Below are 24,983 nucleotides of genomic sequence, written 5' to 3' on the forward strand. Positions count from 1 at the left end.
TTACATAAAATAGACTCTAAATTCTGACATACATGTAAGGTATTTAATTTTAGGGCATCCATCTAATATTGGTTTGCATCTCATTTCTTTATGTGAATTACCCTCAGTATTTTATATAATATATATTAGTTTGCTTAATATATTTTTCCCTTTGATAGTTCTTGTCTCTCAGCATAAATATTGAAAATAATTTGAAAAGTTGTGATTACATTAACGCTTCATCTCTGATGAAATACTCTACGAATTAAAATACTAGAAGGAAACAAAGATAGAAGTGAAGAATAACTAGTTCATAAAAGTCCAAGAAGATGAGTAAGAAGCATGGAATAGAGAGTTTTGGAAATGAACAAACAAATTTCTTTTCTATGTCAAAAGTTTGCATTATCTGATCAAATAAGATTGTAAGACTATAAAAGAGCTGCAAATGTTTTCAGCAGAAGAAAAGGTAATTCTTACAGACTAAGTACATAGAAGAGCAAGGATTTGGAAACTCATGATGCCAAAGTGCCACTGAAACTGAAATTCTGTCATTTTTCTTGCCACGGATGAGAATCTAATCAATAACATATACAGTAAGAATCCTAGATAAATATTGTACATCAATGTGCAGAAGTGAGGAACTATATTTTGGAACTTAATTGCTTTAAATCTTGGTATTCTATTTTTCTGTAACCGGTAGATGTGCTGTTTAATACCTTGGCAAAAAATGGGTAGAAAAAGATCCTCTAATACCTTGAACAAGATAAAACATTGCTAGATTACAGAATACACTAAACTTATCTCTGTTTCTACCAATGATCCATGCAGGTGCAGAACCCATCTTGAAAATGATGAAAACGATTAGCATCTCTAACAATTATCAGCCTATTTATGGCCTTCGATATCAGTTTCACAGCGGTGTGACAGTCATCACACATCCGAAGGTTCTTCATTATACGAATTGGTGCAGGTGAAGGTATTTTCATGAGGCCATATGCTATAGCTAGCTTCTCACTGTGATAACCAAGACAACCTTCCTTCTGTTCATCCTCTACATCATGCAGCACAGCAGCAACATCCGGCACATACCCAAGTGGCTTGATCATTGCTAACAACTCGTGAACTTTCTCATAAATCTGAACAGATTCCGGATGATTGTCGCCTTCTGAAAGAAAGACATGGATATCGTTTCTTATCTCTAGCCAACTTGCTCCAGGTTCCTTCTTGATGTTTCTATCTCTCATCATCTTCCGAATCTTTGCTACTCCATCCCACCTCCTTGACTTGGCATACATATTTGATAGTAATGTGTAAGTCCCCACATCATGAGGGTCCATCTTTATGGCATATTCTGCAATTCGCTTTCCCAGATCATAATTTCGATGAACATGGCATGCATTAATCAAAGTTCGCCAAGCAACAACATCCCACTTCACCTGAGTTGTCTTCATAAAGTCATCAGCTTCATCAAGCAAACCAGACCTGCTCAAAAGCAAAACCACACAGGTGTAGTGCTCCAATCCTGGTTCAATCTGGAATTTCCTCATCAGATGATTCAAATAGTAAAACCCTTCCTGTACAAGAGACAAATGAGCACAAGCAGAAAGAACCCCAATGAAGGTTACATAGGTAGGACACACTCCAACAGACAACATATCTTGGAACACTAGCAAAGCTTGTTTACCAAGTCCATGATGGGCGTACCCGCAAATCATAGCATTCCAACTGATTATATCTCGATGTATCATATCTGAGAACACATTAGATGAAGACTCAATGCTGCCACTCTTGGAATACATATTGATCAAAGCATTTCTTACAATGATATGATTCTTGAAACCAAACTTCTCAACCTGGGCATGTAATAGATCACCATGTCCCAGTGCAGCTATACCTGCACAAGCATTAATTAAAACTGCAAAAGTGAACTCATTGGGTGGAGTATCTTCTCTATCCATACTGGTAAACAGATTCAGAGTCTCCTCGAAATATCCATTCTGCAAGTAAGTAGCCATGAGAGCAGTCCACACAACCACATTCCTCTCTTGCAAGCTATTGAAAACTTTCCTTGCCTCCGAAGCTTCCCCACATTTGCCATACATGTCGATCAATGCACTACTAACATAGACATCAAACGTCGAACTCCTCAACAACCGAGCATGGACTTGCGAACCCAGTTTCAAATCTCCGATTTGAGCACAAAGGCCCATAACACTAACATATGTAACATTATCCCACACCACACATCGATTCACCATTCTCCCCAAAACCCCAGCAACCTCTTCCGTCTCTCTGGATTCCAGAAGAGCACTCAACACAGAATTATAAGAAAAGACATCACTATCACCATCATCATCATGGTTGGGGACCATATCCAAAACCTTCAATGCTGAGTCCACATGAGAGCACCTTGAATACATGTGAACAAGGGCACTCCTCACATATTTATGAGACACCAATCCACACTTCACCAAATACCCATGAAGTTGCATACCCTCATGGACTCTTCCACTATTAGAACAACAAGATACAATGGTTGTTAAAACGAACTCATTGGGGCACGCTTCTTGCGTTGAAACCATGCTCTTGAAGAGCACAAGGGGTTCCAAATGGTTCCCACTATGGAGATACCCCGCCATCAGAGCACTCCAAGAGACCACATTTCTAAGTGGCATTTCGTTGAACAGTTTTCGGGCAAGGACCAAGTGGCCACATTTGACGTAGAAGTTGATCAAAGAATTGATTTGGAATATGTGAGTGTGGTGTGAAGCTTGGTTCCGAATTAGCAACTGTGCATGTATGGATTTTCCGAAGGGTAAACATTTGGAATCAGCTGAGAGTTTAAGCAGCTTGACAATGTCTTCAAGGGATGGTACAAACTGTTGCTTTGGTGGCAGTTTTTTCACTGCCAGCATCTTTTACCTTAAACTGCATGCACCATATTTAAAAAATAAGAATCAACACAGAAACAGGAGAGTAAATATTTCTTCCAATAAATATTTATTCCCTGACTAAAATAAATTCTAAATTGATTCCCAACTATACAAAAGAGTGTAAAACACACTTGTCATTAGTAATCAACCCGACATTTTTTGAAGTAAAATGGGTTGTTACCTTTAAGGACTGAGTTGTCCTTATTAATCAATATTTACTCATTGTTCCATCGCATTTTAAGTTAGATCATGGAGGACGATGGAAATGAGGAAGGAGGCAGAGAGTAGAGAGATGAGTTTGTTTGGAATACAAAATGAGAAAGACTATTTTGCCCATGGATTGATTTGTGAATAGAATGATACATAGGTTGGTAAGAAGCAATCATGAGAACAATTCTTTTGAAAAATGTTCTATCCATCTCAATTGAGGTTCCTAGATCCTAAATTAGAAACTTAATAATAAAAAGAGAAACAAACATTTCAATAAAGCTTTTTGGCCAGAGTTTTTGATAAATGCTCGTAAAGAGGATAGTTATCCAAAGCATAATAACCAGAAAAAGTAAAAAGTTAAAACCAAAATGTGGATTCAATTGAACAATAGATAATAATACATTTTCCTGTAAAAACACTCAAGATACAGCAGCATTAAAAGTAGAAGAGAAAAGTTACAACATGCCATTCAATTTTCCCAAGAACAGGATATATATGAAATCTTACAGCTCCTTGTTGGCAATACTTCTTTGCACTTGTAAAAGTAGGTCTAAAATTCTAAAGTGATCTTATCAGACAAACTCAAACAGTCCATAAAAAGAGAAACACAATTCCATTTACTAACCAATGAAATTTTAGCATTCCTCGGTGTCCTGAAATATTTGATCTAGGCTTGGGTTGATGCAAGCTTGATAAACATTGAAAGTAGCACAAATTGACTTCTTGCCGATTAATTTGACCAAAAAGAAAAATTTCAAAGACAATATTCATCCATTATAATTTATTTGCAAAACTCAGTAGACAATATTCCATATTTGAATTCTAAATTATGTGTAAATCACTTTAAAAAAAATCAAACTTTATCTGTTGCTCAAACGAATTAAACAAATGACCAGATACCCAATTCAAGCCCTGAATTTAGGAAGAAAAAGACTTTGAGCTTAATGAAAATGAGTCCATTCAGAATTACAAGTGATTTTGTTCTTTGTTCCGAATGGACTCATTTTCCAAATGAACAGCTTAATGTACTTTGTTCCGAATAGACTCATTTTCATTAAGCTGTTTATAAAGCCCTTTGTTTGTTGGCCTCTTGCAGCAGCACAATAGGTTCAAGAGGCACGGGTACCAAAAGGCTTGGCTTTAAACATAGTTTGAAGAATCACTTGTAAAGACAAAATCATATCATTTAAAAAGAACTTGCATACATAAAAATCTAGGGAAATAAATGATAGCTTCAACAAATTAAACGTGTTTTGAAAATATTTTATGAGTAAATTATTCTTTTCGTTCTACTTTTGAGTAAAGTTCTAATTCTATTAAGGGCAATAGAAGGTACTTTCTCTAATTTTTAACTTTTACTAAGGGAATAAGAAATGACAAGAAGCCTCCAAACAAGTATAAACAGAATTCGTGAAAAAATGTAGAATTGAAATATTGACATGACAAAAATAAGCATATTTTGTTTTTTGGCGCATTAATACCTTTGGCTAGTGTAAAATGTATGCATTTTTAAGGAAAATATTTTAAGTCCCAAGCTCAAGATCTTAAGTAGTAAAAATCAATCATTTTACAAATTTGGATAACAAGAATAAGTCTCCTGAATTTTCATGACTATGATCTAAAAAATTATATATCATCTTTGGATAGGATAATTTTATCTTTCATGGCTAATAAATTCAAATCTAACTTTTTATTGAAATACTTAACCTTAGGAAAGAAAAAGCAGTAAGTGATGTAATTAGCAATCAATAATATTTTGCTAAGTTTATACTCTGGGTAATACAATCTTCTGTTATGTTGATAATAATGGTTACAAATTACCTTTTCTTTCTCAAGCACCTGTGCTGAGGCATCTGTAGGAGCTGATGAAGGCCAAACTGCTGGCTTAGGCCAAGGTAGCAAGCTGAGATTAGAACTGCTCATAAGAAAAGAAATCATCATCAAACAATGAAAATAAGGAGTCTAGCCAAGTGTAGTGTAATAAGTATTGGATTATCAACTAATGGAATGACAATTGATCACAATAAGATAACATAAGTATAAAATGTATCTATTGACAGGACTTCTTTCGATTTCAGTTTCATATCCAATTAAATAGGCAAGACTCATGAACTGCAACATATATAAAATTCAGAAAGCAACCCGGACAAAAAAATTATTAATATGGGTCAAAAAGGAGAACATGATGCATTTACCTTCACTCTTGCCAGTGAATATAGGTCGCCTAGAAGATGAAAGAACCTTTGCTCTATGTAAATTGTATATTTATCATACTACTACTTTTTCTTGGTGTTAATATGTGATTATTTGAATGCCAACAGTTTTATGGTACTTAATTACATATATCTTTAATTTGTTGATCCAATGTAGATAGAGTATTGTAAATAATGCTTCTATGTGGGTGGGAACAATCCCCAGCCACAAATATGTTATGTTTCCTCTCAACTTCAATCCAACTGCATCCTGCTGGCTTTTTCAAATCTTTATTCTTCATCATCTTTCTAACCTCCATGACCCCATCCCATCTAGCATCTGCTGCATACAAATTTGATAAAACAATGTAGTTTCCAATGTCATCAGCTTTGATTTTGAACAGATGGCTGGCTACAATGCGCCCCAATTCAACTTCATGATGGATTTTGCAGGCACCAAGCAATGACCCCCAAAGACTGGCATTAGCTTCAATTGGCATCTTGGTGACGAGAGAATATGCTTCCCTAACTCGGCCACCTCGAGCAAGGAGATCCACCACGCAAACATACTGTTCTGCATTTGGCTGCATACCATGGATTTTCTCCATTGAATAAAATATCTTCAGACCTTCGTTTACAAGGCCAGCATGACTGCAAGCTGATAATACAGAAGTGAAGATAACATGATCTGGCTTGATTCCCATTTTAAGCATATCAGAAAAAATTCCAAGTGCTTCTTCACTCATACCATGCATGGCATACCCGCCAATCATAGCAGTAAACATAACCAAGTCCTTAGTAGCACTTGCGCGAAATAGCTTACTCGCACAGCCTATGATACCACATTTTGCATATGCATCTAAGAGGGCTCCTTTTAGGTGAAGATCCTCAAAACAAGAACGAATGATATAGCCGTGACATTGTGTTAGCAAGTGTGCCGATGCCATTTGTGTGCATACCGGAAGGATGCTCATGATAGTCACCTCATCAGGCTTCATCCTTCGAGCTTGTAACTTGTAGAACAGTCTGAGAGCTTGATCCCGACAATCATTTTCGGCATATACTCGAACCATAAGATTCCAGGTGGTAAGATCTGTCTCAGACATCCCACTAAAAATCATATTTGCATCATGATGTGATCCTAAACCCACATAACCTGAAATCATCGAATTGCACGAGACCAGATTCCTTTTCTCTGATAGATTCTGAAACATTCTATTAGCATAGTCCATGTTACCACATTTAGCATATGCATCAAGTATTGCATTTCCAACTGCGGGTGCAATGTCACTAACTAGAAATCCAGCCTTAATTGAATAGGTGTGTATTTCTTTAACCTTTTCTACTCTCAAGAGAGAAGCACAAAAATGGATGGTAGCCAATACTGTAACTGAGTCAGGTCTAATTCCAAGTTTAAGCATTGTATGTAACAAGCTGAGAAATCTTGAATGATGCCTCTTCTCTCCAAAGGCATCAAGAATAGAATTCCATGAAATCAAATCTTTCCTAGGTATCATATTGAAAGTATGATATGCTTTCTCTGTATTGCCACATTTTGCATAGAAACTAACTAAAGCATTCCCAACAGTAGTATCTTCAAAAAGATAATGGTGTCTAAAGATATATGCATGGATCTGTTTCCCTACCTGCAAGTTTCTGAATTGAGCACAAAGTGGAAGTATGCTAACAATAGTCACAGAATCAGGCAATAGCATCTCTTGAGATACTAAATTACTCAATAGATTCAACGCTTTAAACCATTCACCATTTGATGTGAATCCTGCAATAATAGCATTCCAAGAGACCAAGTCCCTTGCATCCATTGCCCAAAATAAAGATTCCGCTTCCATCATCCGACCAACTCTTATGTAGAAGCTAATCAAAGCATTGGACACAGAAACATCAGCCGACAGTTCAGCCCGTTGCAGCACATAAGAGTAGATTTGCCTTCCATACTGGTATGCAACATTCTCACCAAGCAACGCACAAACAGGCAGAATATTTGCTGTAGTGGCATAATTTGGTTGTGTTGGCCCTTTCACCATTGAACTGAACAATGTAAATGCATCTTCAAACAAGAGATTCTCAGCAAGACCTGCAATCATTGCATTCCACGAAACAACATCTTTGTGACCAATGTTGTCAAAAACAGCATATGCATCATGAGATACCAGTCCACACTTTGCATACATTGACATAAGAGCATTCCCAGCAAGAGTGTCCGCCTCAAAACCAGACTTTATAACGTAAGCATGCACACTCCTTCCAGCGTCGACATCCCCTAAACGAGCACAAACAGGAAGGACAATGGCAACAGTAACTGCATTGGGCTTAGCCTCCCCATTGGAGTGCATTGTCTGAAACATCCTCATCACAACCGAATCGTACTTCATGGACCCTGAAAACCCAGATAGAACAATGTTCCAAATGACAGAATCACGGTGGCTGAGCTGATAAAACATCTTATTACATTCAACAAGCTTGCCACATTTTGCATACATGTTAAGCAACGCTTTGTTTGTAACCTGGCAAGCACCATGGCCCTGCTTAACAACATAGCCATGGAGAGCTGTGCCCAATTTGAGAGCCAATAGGGCAGAACAAGACTTGAGAATGGAAGCAACAACACTGTGATTGGGTTTAAAATCTGCATAACCCTTTATGTATTGATGGAAAAGGGACAAGGCTTCCTTGTGCCTGGAATCAACACATAAGGTCCTGATCATGGAGCCTCATTTCTTGAAATCGTGCTGAAACATGCCCTTCTTCAAAGAGGAAGCTACAAACTACGAGGCTTCAACATTATTAGAACACCAAGTGAATACAGCACAGTGAATAGTGAAAGCTACATAAATGTCAAAACTTTAAGGCTTCCGAATTCCTCATTCTCATGCCACAATTGATGAACAAAAAAATATATATTCTTCTTTGGCATTTTCCCAAACAGTTAGCGTGCTCATTGGAAATGTCCTGGTGAGTCCTTACTTGTAGTTGCATTAAATTTTCCTTGAATTTAATTTAAATTTTTTCCCCTCTTGTCAAGTTTTTTTCACTTGAATATCCAACTATCTACTAACAACAGGTTTCTATCAACTTCTTGGAACACCAACTTAAAATTTCATCAACAAAAAAATTGCATAAAAGGAACAAAAAAAGGATAAAGACAAATCAACATCTACCTCCTTTCCAAGTTGACAAAGAGAATCATTTGTCACTTTGTCATTGATGAATAACTGGTTTGTTTGCGCTGAAAAGTCCCAAATATACATCTGCACAATCAACACCAGCAAATTTTACATAACCAAGGTAACATTGAAGCCCATGCACAAAATCAATTAATAGTTAGATAACTCACAGACTATACTCAGAGTCGAATATGTCACAGGCTTTCTTGTAGAATTTGGCCACATGGTATCACACTATCACATAACCTATTAATCAATCAATCAGCAGATTTCAATCATCCAAAAAAAAAAAAGCAATTCACAGCTTATCCAACCATTGCATATTTCAATCAACCAAGGTATATATATATATATATATATATATATATATATATATATATATATATATATATAATGCATCAATCAATAATCAACATTCCCACAATGCCACAAAACAGCAACTACATAAACAAATAAACCCTAAACAGTAACAATCATGAAAAAAACAGCCACAATCATGAAAAAAAAGGGCAAAAATCAATCATTAACCATTTAAACCTACATTAAAAGATATAAACAGCAACAATCACCCAAATCATTAAAAATTAATAGAGAATAATTAAAAAAATTAAAAAAACTCACGTCAGGAAGGTTGACGCCTTGACCGCAGGGAGAGAAGCGAGCCACCGCGAAGCACAGACCGGCGAGGTGACGCAGTGAAGGCGCAGGAGCTGGCGGACGCAGTGAAGGCGCAGGGTCGACGTGACGCGAACGGAGGAGACAGACGCGGACGGAGGTACAGACGACGTGACAACAGTGAAGGCGCAGGAGCTGGCGGACGCAGACGAGCCGGCGACCGTGCGGTGAGAGGGAGAAGGTTGAGGCGCCAAAAGGAGAACTCGCCAAAAAGAAAATGCAAAAAGGAGAAATAAAAAGAAAAAGAAAATGCAGAACCAGATTCCCCGCCACCACTCCTCCTCCGTCGTATCCGCCGCAACCCCAACACACCTTCTTCCTCTTCGACTCCAAGAATCTGAACTTCCTCTTCGCAACCTGGTTTCTCTTCTTCTCTGCACGGGGGCTGCTGCGTTATTCACTTATTCACCGATCGCCTTTTTTCCTGGGTTTTTCAAGGGTTTGAGATTTTTGTTTTATGTTGATTTTGCGGTGAGAAAAAAAAAAGGGATTTTAGTGGTGAGTGATGTGCCACTTTCTGAAATTGAAAACATTAAAACAATCAGCTGGTGTTTTGAATATTTTGTCAAAGGGGATCTGAGTGATGGATTCTGTGGAAGTATTAATTGGCTTTTTTTGGTTGTGTGCAACTTTTGAAATGATTATTTTTGGAGTATTTACCCAAATTGGTCCCTAAAGAATTTTAAAGTGGACGTTTTAATCTCTAACTAAAATTAATTACTTCGTTAGTTCTCAATGTTTTTTGGCATCATATAAATTGATCTTTTTTCTCATCTTCGTTAACCACTAACGGAAGGAGATGATGTGTCGTGTGACTGTGATGAGTCAGCTGTTAAGTTCCACGTGTTACATTAGGACAAATTGGTCTTTGAACAGATTGATACAAAACGCTGCGTTTTGGAATAGGGCACGACGTCGTTTTGTGAGAGGAAGAGTCTATCAAAACTGAAGCATCTCTTTGCCTTCCCTCCACCAAAACGAAATTACTCTGAACTCCCTCTCTTCTCTTAGGTTTTACTAAGGAAGCCACCACCACGTCAACCTGTAGTCCTCCGACCACTTCCATTGACGTTGTCGATGCTAGGGTTTGAACGAGTCAGCATTATTGCAGAAGAAGGTACTGTGGGTGTATCGCTGGCCACTGCCACTGGTCGAGGTTAGTATAGTTATGAGTTTATATATTAAGTTGTTGATGGTATAGTTGATCATTATTGACATTGTTTAACTGTGTGATCATGCAGTTTAGGTTTCTGTTAGAATACCATTAGTTGCTATAAATAAAAGTTGTTTTTGATTCTTTGATACTATTTCACATGGGTTACTGATAAGTGTTGTGGTGTATACATATACGAGGTTAACATGAAAAAGATACAATATTTCATGATAAACATATCGTATTGATGTATTAAGCTGATTATGAAAATTTTATCCAAATAAGAGAAGTTAGGGTAACGTTTAGTATTGATGAAATTTTATCCAAATTTTATCTGATTAAGGGTAACCTTTAGTATTCTGATATTGATAGTGATATTCTATCTTTGTAAATTACAGATGACTAAGTGGGTTACTCCTGTGTTTCAACATGGGGGGAGCTTTGTTAAAGATAACAAGGGTGAACTTCTCTATCTTAATGGCAATGTAAAAAGATTTCCTCCGATGGATCTGGACTTAGTGAATTACTTTGACTTGAAGAAATTGTTTGAAGAGATCGGCTACCTTGAATTCAAAAAGATGTGTTGGTATGATCCAAGAGTTCCTAGCATCGAAGCAGACTTACACCCTATTTATGGAGATAAAGAAATTAGAGAGATGTGTGATGCAAAGAGGGAAGACAAAGAAACTGATGAGTTGTACTTGTTTTTTGACCACCCAATTATGGAAGATGTTGAATGGTCGGAAGAAGATGAGATGAATCTCGGTCAGGGAGATGATGGTAATAACAATATGAAAGAAGAACACACTGATGACGATAGAGAGGCCGAGGTCTTTTCTGATGATCCAATCTCTGATGGTGATAGCTATGATAGCTATGAAAGTGCTGAAGATGAACCCTATAAACCTCCACCTCCAGGCTTTGAGAGTGATACCGAGGATGATGAAGATGAATTGCTCATTAATATAACCAAGAGAAAAGGTGGCAAAGGAACTAAGAAGGCTGGCAAGAAAAAAATTGTGAAAAATGTAAGGAACAATGTTGGTCCTAAAGTCACTACTGGGCCTACCCACACATCCAGGCCCAATAACACAGCTGGTACTTGCTGATCTTATGTTACTGCCTGATAATCTTGAGCAGGAATTCCATGTGTTCATGTGTTGACAACTATACAAAAGAGGTGTGATAGGCCAGAACCTTATGTGCACCCTTGGCTCAAAACGGATGCATTTAGAGCCACGTATGAACATGTAATCAAACCAGCCAACTCAGAGGAATATTGGAAAAAGACTGGTCTCTTGGCTCCAGAGCCACCCACCATTAAGAGACCACCTGGGCGCCCAACCAAGAAAAAGAGAAAACTTGATCCTGTTGAGGATGCATGGGATGCGACAAAAGGAAGAAGGACATTCATGGTCACTTGCCAAAAATGTGGTCAGAGTGGTCACAATGCAAAGACATGCAAGGGACCACCAAGGCCTAAACCACCCCCAAAGGTTAAGGAAAATAAACGGTCAAGAGCTAAGAAAAATACTTCATCTGCTCCACCACCACAAGATGAAGTCCAAGTCTCCCAAATAGCCCCTCAACCACTGCCACGGGTAAAACATCATTACTTGTTGAATTTGTTGTTGTGGTCATATTATTCTCATGCTACTTGCACTTACCGGATCTTCAATGTGATATTGACCTCTTGGCTTAATTTATAGGGATCTATTTGCCTGATAAACCCTTTCAATGGGGATCTATATGTCTGATAAACTGTTTAGTTGGGGATCGAAAAGTCTAATGCTTTGGTTCATTTTTGTTGTATTAGGAGCATACAACTAACATGTCAAGTGGTGCTGCAACTGCATCAGCATTCAGGCCTCCAAGACCTAAACAACCAATTAGGAGGCCACATCCTACTCCAGCACCTACCCCACCATCTGCTCCAGCACCCTCTCTAGGTACACCATCTCCGCACCACCACAGAGGCCTACCCAATCAGCATCACTTGAAACACTTGCTGCTACAAGTCCTGGCACAGCTTCAAGAATCTTCAAGTTCATTCCAATGCTGGACTAAGACTTCCAAAATAGATTTAGTCCTATTATGTCAACATAGTTTTATGAGTTTAATACAACTTTGTCATATTTTGTTATGTTCTTAGTGCATCTTGTTGAGACAATATAGTATGTCTATGTTTGGTTATTATGTTGACAGTGCATGTCACTGCACCTTCTTGGTGGAACATCTTATTAGTCCTAGAAAAAACTTAACGATTAGCTACCCTTTTGTTTAAAACTTTGGTTATATGGAATGATAGTATGGTACTTAGATTTAAGTAAATATGATTTAATTTCATTTCTAATACAACTTTTCTCTATCCAGTAAATACTCATCATTCACCTACTCATTGTTTGTTGCTTGCCAAAACACTTACAGATTAGTGTTTCAAAAAACAATAGCTAACACCGTAATTACTTGTTCAACTATATAACATAAGATACAATCTTCCTCAATCTACATAAATCTTACCTACAAGAAGACAGACCACAAATCCTAGAATGAAAAAGAACACAGGACTGCAGCACCCGAACCATCGTCAATTTTCAGCGGCATTCTTGTTCTTCTTCTCAAATGCATCAAGCAATTCTTTCAGCTTCTTCACCTTCTCCGCCAGAGCATCATTATCTTTTCCACCATGACCATCACATTGAAATACCCTATCAAACCACACAAAGAAATTACAGTGGGGAGTTTTCTCCTTCCCATATAAATAGAAGGGTTTAGGGTACAGCATTATCAGAAATTATGTTTGGAATACAAAAAAAAATTTAAAATCATCCATACATTACCTGTAAAAAAGACAGCCAAAGAAAGGTCTTTTTGGATTTTTCTCCGTTCCGGACTCTACAACTATGGCTTAGGCTCCACAATGACATCTTGGAGTTTCCCCTCTGGTGACTCTAAACCTACCGCTGCGGGCAGAACCACTGCTAACACTTCCGTCACCACTAGCTTTAACTCCCCGCCGATGTGAACTTCCACAACTTTCTCCGGTTGCCATTGTTAACAACTATAGCCTTCTCTGTTGCGTTACTTGCTATTCGATAATTTAGGATTTTGGAAAGAGGAAGAAAAAGAAGTTGATTTTATACGTCGTTTCATGGCTATCTACAGTTTCTCATTGTCATTTTTGTACAATCCGACCCAGGGACCACTTTGTCTGCTTTCATACGTGACACGTTGGATTTCGCTGTTAAGCTTTAACAGCCTAATCTAACGGAAGGATTAATCTGTCTGACGCCAAAAAACGTTGAGGACTAACGGAGTAATTAATTTTAATTGGAGACTAAAACGTCAACTTTGGAATTTCTTAGAGACCAATTTGGGTAAATACTCTTATTTTTAACTTTCATACTGTAAATGAGTTTTATGGTAAATTATGGTTTTATAGATTGATGATGGATGAGTGCTTGGGCTTCATCGGTTTTAATCATAAGTTTCATCATCTTGGCATGTTTTATTGGAAAATGTCTTTCTATTTCAGTTGGGACTTGGGAAAGCAGAATAAACATTGCCATACATGTTATATTTGCAAGGTGGAGCTCGGAGGGAGCCGTATGTGTATATTTTGATAGGATAATAAAATTGACGGTTGGAGAACATTTATATGATATTTTTAAAATAGGGTAAAGTACTAAATTGGTCCCACGGCGTAATCCTATTTTGATTCTTAAGGTTTAAAGTGTTCTATTTGAATCCAAAAAATTTTATTTAGCTTCAATGTAGTCCCACCGTGAGGTTAAAATTAAATAATTAACGAAATATCCTACATGGCAGCAGTACAAGAACAAGATCGATAATCTGGAAAATAAGTACAAGCTCCAGAGACACAAAATCAACCGTAGATGCATCAATATATTTATTTATCATTTTCCTTAGTTCTATAGAAAATATTTCATTTAAATTATAAGAAAAATAATAAATAAATATATTGATGCATCCACGGTTGATTTTGTGCCTCTGGAGCTTGTATTTATTCTCCAAATTATCGACCTTGTTCTTGTACTGCTGCTATGTAGGACATTTCATTAATTATTTAACTTTGACCTTACTGTGGGACTACATTAAAGCTAAATAAAACTTTTTTTTATTCAAATAGGACATTTTAAACTTTAAGGATCAAAATAGGATTACGCCCAAATGTAGGGGACCAATTTAGTACTTTACCCTTTAAAATATTAAAGATAAGTTTGGAACGGTCAAAATTTGGTTTGTAGGAAACAAATTTTTTTATTATTTTAAAATTTATTTTATAAAATTTCGAATCACGGTCCAATAAAAAATAGTGAGATTGTCCAATGGTAAAAATTAAAACGAAAATTAAAGAAAAATGTCATTAATAAAGTCAAAATTGACTTTATGAAGATAATTAATCTTCCTAAGTCAAGTTTGACTAGTAAATAATAAATATTAGTTTGCCATTGGTTTATTTTCCTTACTAGAGTTTTTTTGAGCTGAAAATTTACTTTTAATGATGGTTTTGCGTGTGCCGAAAAAATTTCTTATAACCAAAAACTTTGAAATCAGTGGTAAAAATAATTTCTACTTTGGTAATTGTGTCCCAAAATTAATATTAGCCATCCATTCATGATTTATTTCTTTAAGAATAAATCTTAGCTATTAATTATTTCACCATACAGTAAAATTTACTCCGAACTGAATTTCTGACTAGTATTTCGCAAAAGACTCCTAGAGACCTCAAATCTTCTTGCCACGCAAGTAACTTGTCTCTCCTTCTTAGCTTCTGTGCTGAGACTATCTCAACCTTTTCACCCATCTTTGTATTTTTAACCTCGAGTAACTAACTGTAATTAACTGTGGATAAACTCGACACGCAAGCGCTAACCAAGCTTTCTCGTTTTCACGCTCCTTCTTCATTAAAACCTAGCCCTTGACCATAAAAATTCAGCCTCTTTTAACATCATAAATTCAGCAAGACTTTGATTTTTTTATTTAAGGAAGCATTAGCCACAAAATTCACAAAACACTTTACACATTTTTACACTCTTTTGACCGAATTCTTGAGAGAGAATTAGATAAAATTCTTGCCCTTGTTCTCTGCGCCCCAATCCCTATTTCAAATCTTCTTCCATTATTCTTCATGTGTTTTTCAAGTACTCAATTCATACAAACATAAACTCTTGTCCGTTTTTGCTAATCCTTGTGTTTATACCGAAATTTCAGTTAGGTAAATTCTTGTTATTTCTCTTTTCCTTTTCTAATTTTTAAAACAGCGGCCATGATGAATTCTTACTCTTCTCCATGTATAGAGAACTCCTCTTGAAGCACACATAGATTACACCTAAGGAGTTGGAGAAATTCGAGCTCAAAGCGGTTGAATTTCGACGTTTTTGCGACACTTTCGGCCAAAAACCGAAACTGCACCATCACCAACTGTGCTTCTGTCTTTGTGTGCATGTTTTCTAGTATGTGAAAGGTTTAATAACTGAATTACATGAGGTAATGATTAGGAATAGTTAGAATATGTTTGTGCTTGATTTAGTATTCATATAAGCCAATTTGTGGTGAATTTTGTACTTAATTTTGTAATATGTAAATTCAGTGGTGCTTCTCTATTTTTGTCTTGTTATTTGAGTGATATATGAAGCTTATTTGTCTCTGAAAATTGTATAAAACCACTGAAATTATTTGAAGCACTTGGGATTTAAGTTTCAAGACTTAAAAGTCACTAAAAATGGATAAAAATGAAAAACTGCACCCCTGAAAATTCAACCACTAAATGATCACGAAAGTCATGTATATAAGGGTTAAAAAGAGTTTAGAAAATTGATTTTAATCCTATAGAACAAAGGTGTAAAAGTAAAAAGGGTGTTATGGTCACTTTAAAAAATGGTTAAAAATATAATTTAATTGAAAGATAAGTAAAATTCTGAACTTAATGTCATCAAGGATAAATTAGTAATTATATAAATTAATTGGGTTAAAATTATAATTACAATAAAGTTTCAAGCCTAAATAAAAGCTTTAGTAAAAATTAAAAGTAAAACGATAAAAAGCAGTAATTAGAATAAGTAAATAAATTAATAAAGGGTAAAATGATCTTTTAGGTCTCTAAGGGTAAAATTGACATTAATTAAAAGTATTATGGATAATTTGGTCCTAGAAAAATATTAGGATTAACCCGATAATATGCTAAATCAGGTTAAACGGTAAAACTAGCGTACTTAGGGCATACTAGTAATTTTAGGCATAAAGTCAAAATTAAAAATTATTAATTAACTTAATGAAGGATAAGAAGGTCTTTTAAGAAAAAATATGAGAGTAAAATGGTGAAGTAATAACATTAGTGGTGAAAGTGTCACTAAAAACCTAAAGAAAACTAGAAAAACGAAGTTATGTACAAAAAGGGTAAAATTAGAAATTACAAAAATACCAAGGGCAAAATGATAAAATATGTGACAAGGCTCAGATGTTTTAAGAAAGGACCAGGTATAAGTTTTTATAAAAGAAGGGCAGAGAAGTCCCTTAGAGATAAATTTTATTTAAGATGTGCCGCGAAAAAAAGAACTGTAAACTCCAAGGTGCCAGAGGTTGTTTGGAGGCGGGTATTACCCACTGGCTATTAAAATTCTATTTCCCCTTTTATGCACATATTATGGCATCAAATTTTGCGACAATTGCCTGTTGTCACGGACTGGTGGTATGCTTAACCACATCGAAACGTATGCAACAGACGCAATCGAAAAACCATATCTAGGACTAATTCCTAGGTAATGTCGGGTTGCGGGATGTAAATCGACATGTGAGCTCATGACCTGCATAGGACCAGGCATGCATCATACTCCTTTGCTGCATTTATCTGTGATTGTGATTTATCTCTACTTCTTGTACTTTGTATTTGTTTACTATTCTGCTATATACTTGTGCTTGTACTTGTTTGTGTGACTTACTGACCTAACTACGTGAAGTCTTAGACTTAGGCTACAAAACTTCTTAGGATTCCTGTATAGTACCCTGCTGGAAACCTTAGGTTCTCACCCCTTACTTTCCCGTTCCGCAGATGCAAACCGGCGAGATCTTCTTTGAGTTTCTAGCCTTGAGACTAGCGAGCAGCAGTAGCATTACCGGAAGGTCAGAGCGACTTCTTTGACTTCCACACAGAACTTCCATGTTTCTTTAGTTACCAGGGATCGATGACCAGCAGTGGTAGTAGTAGTAGTAGTCGTCTTTGCCCTCGCTTTGTATAGATTTTTAGAGGGTTAGGTGCTTTTGTAAATACCTATATAAACAAGTTAGAACAAGTCCCAAACTAGTGTTACTCTTATGAGTTGAGGCCTGTTAGTATAAATAAAGAGTTTGTAAATATTTTCATGAATAAGCAACGACGTAACTCGGTGTGAATTATGATGTACTAAATGAGCCTTCGGGCATATATGTATGTTTTCTGTATTTTCTATGCTTCATGTATATATTATCTGTTTAACTATTGCCAATTTCGTTATATCTATATATCTGACATGCGATCTCGACTAGTGCTATAAGCTCATATGTATATATTTAATATAAGGCCTAGAGTCTCTAAAAAAAAGCTGTGTAGTAGCGCCAGGCAACTAGCATTGGTCATGACGTGCTAGAAGTTGGGTCGTTAGAGGGACTTATCTCAAATATTGAGGATAAAAAAAAATACTTTTAGTCTTTTGAAAATTCAAAACCACGTCATTTTAAAGGGGGTTTAAAATAAAATTTAGCCGGTCCAAATTTTTCAAAACTACCAATTTATTGATTTTTATCAAAATCAATCCGGGTCAAACTAATTTTCTTCAATTTTTTTTCGGTCCTATGCTCTGTTTGGACTTGTCCCATAGCTAGGTCACCAGATTTCTAGTCCAATCAGTTAGAGCGGTACGATTTTTACAACTATAATCACTTTGAGATGACATTTGAGTAATCTTTATTCTTTCATTCTTGATAAGCTAAAACATGAAACTTAGATGCATAACTCCAACTTTTTTAAAATGAGTCGTTCCTATGTGAAGATGGACTAATTCGAATTCAAATTACTTGTGGCTCCTATAGCGCAAGATTGGGTGGAACTCTACTACTAATAGGAACTGCGTTTGGGAATTAAGGGTCTCGGAGAATATGAAGTTCTTGATTTGATTGTGCTTTACATGATACATTACCTACTTGCCAGAATGTGGCTACTCCAATGCTACGAGGGCGGCACCTTATGCGTAGGATATGCTTAGCTCGTGAGATTGGTTGCACCATTTTTTATTTGTGAAACCAATTTACCAGAGACATTCTTCCTCATCTCTCATTGGAAGGTTCCCTGGATCATGCAAAAACAAAGGTGATTCATTAAATCTTTGAATTGAAGCTCCTCCCCTAGTTGGCTTATTGACAGACAAGCAAACCAAGTAGCAAATTGGTTGGCCAAGCATAACGCCTTAGTCGTTATTAGCAAAATATTGTGGACGAAGCCTCCAAGATCTTTGCAAAGGATACTGTTACGGACTGCCACGAGCCCAGCCCAATCGGTCGACGGGTCAGAGCCCCACCTCTGACCCAAGCCAAACCCATCCCTCACAACAGGGAAAACCCGATGGGTCGGTTCCCAACACCCGACCCAAAGCGCGCCCAACTCGCCAACTGGGCGGCCCAAGTCACCATGCCCAACGACCGGTCGGGTCGGTACCCCCGGGGCAGCACCCAAAGCCTCGACCCGAAAAACCGGAACAACTTGCTCCCCCCACGTGGACCAGGACAGCTCATGGAAGCTCCTTGGCCAGTGGGCTAGGTCACCTATGGGCCCATCCAGCACAGTATATAAGGGAAGAGGCCAGCTCTTCCCCCAAGGTACGTAACATCTTACCCAAGGAGCGACTCCCCACGTCGGAAGAACTTCGCGAGGGAGGAGGGGCCCGCCTGAGTAGGGCGAGCTCGACAGCTCGTGCCAGCGAACAACCATGATCCTTCATTCAGCCAAACCAACCAATCTACACCAAGACCCCCAAAAGACGTCCCTTCGGAGGGACAGGAGTCAATAGCGCCAAGATTATGCAGGAGCTTAGACACAGAGTACAAAACCTTGAAAGGGAGCTGGCTGCGAGGAGTCGATCCCACGAAGACGTCAGCCGATCCCGCACCCGCTCCCCCTCCCGAAGATATGAAAGCCGAGAAAGGAGTTCGACAAAGCACGAAGACGAAGCGTATACGTAGGCGACCTCCCGGTCTACCCGAGGTAGGTCCGAAAGCCACGGGAAATCCCAAAAGGGAAAAGCCAGGAAACGGCTGGAACCCATTATCATGGGAGCCACTCCTTTCCAACCCTTGATCCTCATGGTCCGGCTTCCGAGGAATTTCGACAAGCCGACGGACATGAGGTACGATGGGACTAAGGACACCCAAGAACACCGCATGACATTTGAAGTAAGAATGAATCTGGAAGGGGTAGGCGACACGGTCAGGTGCCGAGCATTCCCTGTGACGCTGGCTGGCCCAGCGATCCGATGGTTTAATGCACTCCCACAAGGATCCATCGCAACCTTCACGGACATCTCCCAAAGCTTCCTAGCTCGGTTCACGACACGCATAGCCAAGGCGAAACACCCGATCAACTTGCTGGGAGTTACCCAAAAACCCGGAGAGCTGACCAGGAAGTTCCTGGACAGATTCAATGATGAATGTTTAGAAATTGATGGCCTCACTGACTCGGTTGCCAGTCTCTGCCTGACGAACGGCTTGCTAAACGAGGACTTTAGAAAGCACCTCACTACCAATCCCGTCTAGACCATGCAGGAAATTCAAAGCGTGACTAAAGAATACATCAACGATGAGGAGGTAAGCCATGTCGTGGTAGCCAACAAACGGTAGCCCTCGAACCCCCAGCACGGCAGGCCCCTCAGGTCGATAGGTATAAGGAAGCTCCCAGGGACGGAACCTCGGCAAAACAATCAAAACAACTCCCACGAGTAGAGAGATTCACAAACTACATGCCACTCACGGCGCCCATAGTAGAGGTCTACCAGCAGATCGCGGACAAGGGAATCCTGTCCAGTCCCAGACCATTGAAAGAGAGAACAAGAGGAAACAAAAGCCTTTACTATGATTACCATAAGGGGTTCGGTCACAAAACCCAGGACTGCTTTGATCTCAAAGACGCTTTAGAGCAAGCCATCAGGGAAGGAAAGCTGAACGAGTTCTCCTGACTCATCCGAGAACCAAGGAGGCAAGAGCGAGAATGCTCCGAGGAGAACCGCAGCCGAGCTGTCAAACCAAGACAAGAGCCCGCCGGGAGCGCCGACAACCCCCCAACTTTCGTGGTCAACATCGTGGTCGAATGAGATAACCCTCCTAAGTCTAGATCAACAGCAAAGAAGGATACCCGGATCCTATCTATCTTGACGGGAGGCCCCGCCGTTCCTAGCAGGGGATCTCCCATGATATCTTTTGGTCCAGAAGACCAATGGTTTCATGATTTTCCCGAAAACCCCCCATGGTAATCACAGCAATGGTAGGAACAGGCTTAGTCAAGCGAATCCTCGTCAACACCGGGACCGACTCCAATATCCTGTTTAGGAATGTATTCGATGCCATGAGACTCAAGGAATCTGACCTCAAGGGCCACCAGCACGGGGTCATGGGACTAGGCGACAACTATATAAAACCCGACGGGACAATCTCCCTCCCAATCTTCCTAGGAACTGGAGACATCAGGAGGTTGGTTATGGCGAACTTCGTAGTCCTCAGAGACTCCACAGCCTACAACATCATTATAGGGAGAAAGACCATCAACGAGCTCTCAGCCGTGATATGTACTAAATTCCTAACGATGAAGTTCGTAACAGACAAGGGAACCGTTGGCTCCATTGGGGGGGGACTTAGGAGCAGCGGTTGCCTGCGACAATGCCAGTCTCTCCCTAAGGAAAGAGTCTAAGAAGGCAGCTGGCGTGTTCTTGGCAGACTTGGATGTAAGGATGGAGGACAAGCCGAGGCCAGAACCAGAAGGGGACATGGAGAAGTTCCAGATAGGAAAGTCAGCAGAGCAGTTTACCTTCGTAAACAGGAACCTGCCTCACGAACTCAAGGGCCCCCTCATAGAGGTCGTAAGGGTGAACGGTGATCTCTTCGCATGGACACCATCAGACATGCCAAGCTTGGATCCCGAAGTCATGTCTCACCATCTAGCCGTCAAACCGAACGCCAAACCAGTAGCCCAACGGCGAAGAAAGATGTCCCAAGAAAGGGCCGACAAGGTGGCCAAGCAAACAGCTGGGCTACTAGAAGCTGGATTCATCAAAGAGCTCGGTACTCGACGTGGCTGTCTAATGTCGTCTTCGTCAAAAAAGCCAGCGGGAGGTGGAGAATGTGTGTTGACTACTCCGATTTGAACAAAGCATGCCCTAAAGAGTCCTTCCCCCTCCCCAACATTGACACCTTGGTGGATTCGGCAGCAGGATATCACTTCCTCAGCTTCATGGACGCGTACTCCAACTATAACTAAATCCCGATGCACCGACCTGATGAAGACAAAACGGCGTTCATAACGCAGGGGGCACCTACTGCTACAAGGTAATGCCATTCGGACTGAAGAACACAGGAGCCACCTACCAAAGGCTAATGAGCAAGGTCTTCCACGACCTCATCGGCAAAACGGTAGAAGTTTACATCGACGACATCCTGGTGAAGACAGCAGAACCGAATAGTCTTATAGACGACCTCCAAGCTGTCTTCAAGGCAATAAGGAAATTCAAGATGAGGCTCAACCCACTCAAATGCGCATTTGCCATGGAAGCAGGGAAATTCCTAGGCTTCATGATAACGCAAAGAGGGATAGTGGCCAACCCAGACAAGTGCGAAGCCGTCCTCAAGATGACAAGCCCAGGATGCGTCAAAGACGTGCAACGGCTCGCCGGGAAACTTACGGCTTTGTCCTGATTCCTCGGAGCCTCGACAGAAAAGGCCATCCCATTCTTCAATATAATGAAGAAAGGGATCGCCTTCGAGTGGACTCCGGCGTGCGAAGAGGCATTTAGCCATTTCAAAAAGATACTCTCGAAACCTCCCGTGCTCAGTAAACCTAGAGAAGGAGAACCTCTGTACCTATACCTGGCGGTAACCACACAAGCCATGGCAGCAGTCCTTGTCCGAGAAGAAGACGAGACTCAGCACCCAATATACTTCATCAGCAAGGTACTCCAAGGAGCGGAGCTGAAGTACACCAAGCTGGAAAAATTGGCTTACGCCCTACTGACCTCGTCCAGAAGGCTAAAGCAATACTTCCAAGGGCACGTAATCATCCTAAGAACCGACTAGACCATACGACAAGTCCTCCAGAAACCCGACCTTGCGAGGAGAATGATGGCATGGGCAGTAGAGTTGTCTCAGTATGACTTACAGTACGAGCCCAGGCAGGCGATTAAAGCCCAAGCAATGGCCGATTTCGTGGTCAAAGTCACAAGGGAGACAGCCGACATACCGAGCACACGGTGGAAGCTCCACGTTGACGGAGTGATGCGTGGCAGAAGTTAACCAGTTAAGAGAAATGTGTTGCAAGTATAGTTCTCAACCAGCTAAAGTCTGCCTCACCAATTTAAAAAGGGTTGTCACAAAAATTAGAATTAAAAATACTGGGAGTATGAGTCCCAGGTCGTCTCCCAACAAGTTGCAGGAAAGAGTGCTAATTTATTAATTAAAAATTTTCCAGAAGGTTTGAATTGGATAATGAGTAATTAAAATAATTGTAAATTAAAGCAATAACTAAGAATTATTATTAATATTAAAAAGGCCTTGACTGGGAAATTAATTGATTGGAAGTTCTGTCCTTGTTGGAATCTTCTCAAGTGTAATGTAAAGCGGTTGTTGTTTTCACTTAGTTAACCCTTACTGAGTAAAGGAAAGTCAAGTGATTGGACCGATTCTTATCCGTAGATCCTAGTCCTTTCCCTTAGGAAGGTCTAGCGTTAGTAGATATAGAATTAGCCAACAATGTTCAAATTAACTAAGCACTTTGAGCTTTCCAACTCAAGTGTCTCCTCTTAATCAACCCCCATGTCAAGTAGAAAATTTACTCCATTGACATGGAATTAATACTCATAAAAATATAAGAAGACATAATAAATTAAATAAAATAGAATAGAGATTTAAAATTAATTAAAAATAAAAGTAACTCTATATATTAATAAATCCAAAATGCAACATACTTATTTGAATAGGGTCAATGAGTAGCTAATAAAAGTAAAGGAATAAGGAAACAAACTAAAGTAGTGTCTTCACGGAGGTAATGACTCTTCAGCATCCAAAATCCAAAGCAAAAGCATAAACTGGTAATGCAAAGCTAATCTAGATTCAGATCTAAAACTAAGAGTAATCCTAATATCGATGTATCTGAATGTGTGTGGATGCCTGTGGGTGTGTGTTGAGTTTCTGTACATTCCCTAACTTTAATCTGTGTTTCTGGGCCAAAAACTGGGTCAAAATGTGTCCCAAAATTGCCCCAGTGTATTCTGTTATTTTTGCAGATCGCGCAGGTCACGTGTACGCGTCGTCCACGCGTTCGCGTCATTCAGCGAATTTCCTTGTCATGCATTCACGTCGTCCACGCATTCGCATCATTTGTGCAGACTTCAATCCACGCGTTTGCGTCAGGCACGCGTTCGCATCGCTGCAATTTCTTCTTTTCGCGCGTTCGCGTGGGCCATGCGCTTGCGTCATTGTTCGCTGGTCATCTCCTTGATTTCTTGTGTTCCTTCCATTTTTGCAAGCTTCCTCTCCATTCTCTAAGCCATTCTTGCCCTATGAAGCCTGAAACACTTAACACACGGATCACGGCATCGAATGGTATAAAAGGAGAATTAAAATACATAATTAAAGGTCTCTAGGAAGCAAATTTTCAACCATAAACAATACTAGGAAGGCATTATAAAATCATGATAATCATATGAATAAGTGGGTAAAGACTTGATAAAACCACTCAATTAAACACAATATAAATCATAAAATAATGGTTTATCAACCTCCCCACACTTAAACATTAGCATGTCCTCATGCTTAGCTTAAGGAGATAAAATAAATGAGTAGGGAAATGCAAAACTCATATAATGCAATGCAACCTATATATATGAATGCAACTATATGATTCTTGTCTACTTGGTTAAAAATAAATAAGCTCTTCAAGATAAACATAATTTGGATTTCACTAATTCAAATTATATAGTAAAAACAGGTAACATTGTAAGAAGACAGCTCATGAAAGCAGGGAATATAGAATTAAGCACTGAACCCTCACTGATGATGTATATGCACTCTAGTCTCTCAAGTGTATAGGGTAATCACTCAACTCTTCTCTAATCATGCTTTCTAAACTTTGTTTTTCACCTAACCAATCAACAATATTTAATGTACCAATGCAACATCATGAGGTCTTTTTCAAGGTTGTAATGGGGCTAAGGTAAGGGTAAGGGTATACATATGGCTAAGTGAGCTATAAATTGAATCTTTGACTATCCTAAGCTCTTATCTAGCACACATACACTCTATTTAATTCTAATTCATGCCTAGCTACCCATAATTTCCCACTTTTGCACTACATACTCATGCATTAATCTTTCTTTTAATTTTTATCACATATGCATTGATCCTT

At 39.0% G+C, this 24,983-nt stretch overlaps 2 protein-coding genes across 2 annotated transcripts; both read right to left on the minus strand.

Annotated features, from left to right (window-relative positions):
* Positions 1-505: 505 nt before the first annotated feature.
* On the minus strand, positions 506-2,894 carry EMB2744 (Pentatricopeptide repeat (PPR) superfamily protein). Its single transcript, XM_088504981.1, has one exon. It carries the CDS (start codon positions 2,892-2,894, stop codon positions 789-791), a length of 2,106 nt encoding a protein of 701 aa, XP_088361107.1. The 3' UTR covers positions 506-788.
* LOC107625012 (putative pentatricopeptide repeat-containing protein At5g08490) lies at positions 506-8,040 on the minus strand. Its single transcript, XM_016327522.3, has 3 exons — positions 5,318-8,040; positions 4,944-5,037; positions 506-2,907 (listed from the first exon to the last, which is right to left on the minus strand). Exon 1 carries the CDS (start codon positions 8,038-8,040, stop codon positions 5,455-5,457), a length of 2,586 nt encoding a protein of 861 aa, XP_016183008.2. The 3' UTR covers positions 506-2,907; positions 4,944-5,037; positions 5,318-5,454.
* Between the last annotated feature and the right edge of the window lie 16,943 nt (positions 8,041-24,983).

Source organism: Arachis ipaensis, chromosome B2 (assembly GCF_059453495.1).
Source record: "Arachis ipaensis isolate K30076 ecotype BB chromosome B2, ASM5945349v1, whole genome shotgun sequence".
Taxonomy (NCBI): Eukaryota; Viridiplantae; Streptophyta; class Magnoliopsida; order Fabales; family Fabaceae; genus Arachis; species Arachis ipaensis.

What these genes read in the sequence shown, in the direction of transcription:
- EMB2744 (XM_088504981.1), bottom strand. Translation starts at nt 2,894, where the DNA reads ATGCTGGCAGTGAAAAAACTGCCACCAAAGCAACAGTTTGTACCATCC.
- LOC107625012 (XM_016327522.3), bottom strand. Translation starts at nt 8,040, where the DNA reads ATGATCAGGACCTTATGTGTTGATTCCAGGCACAAGGAAGCCTTGTCC.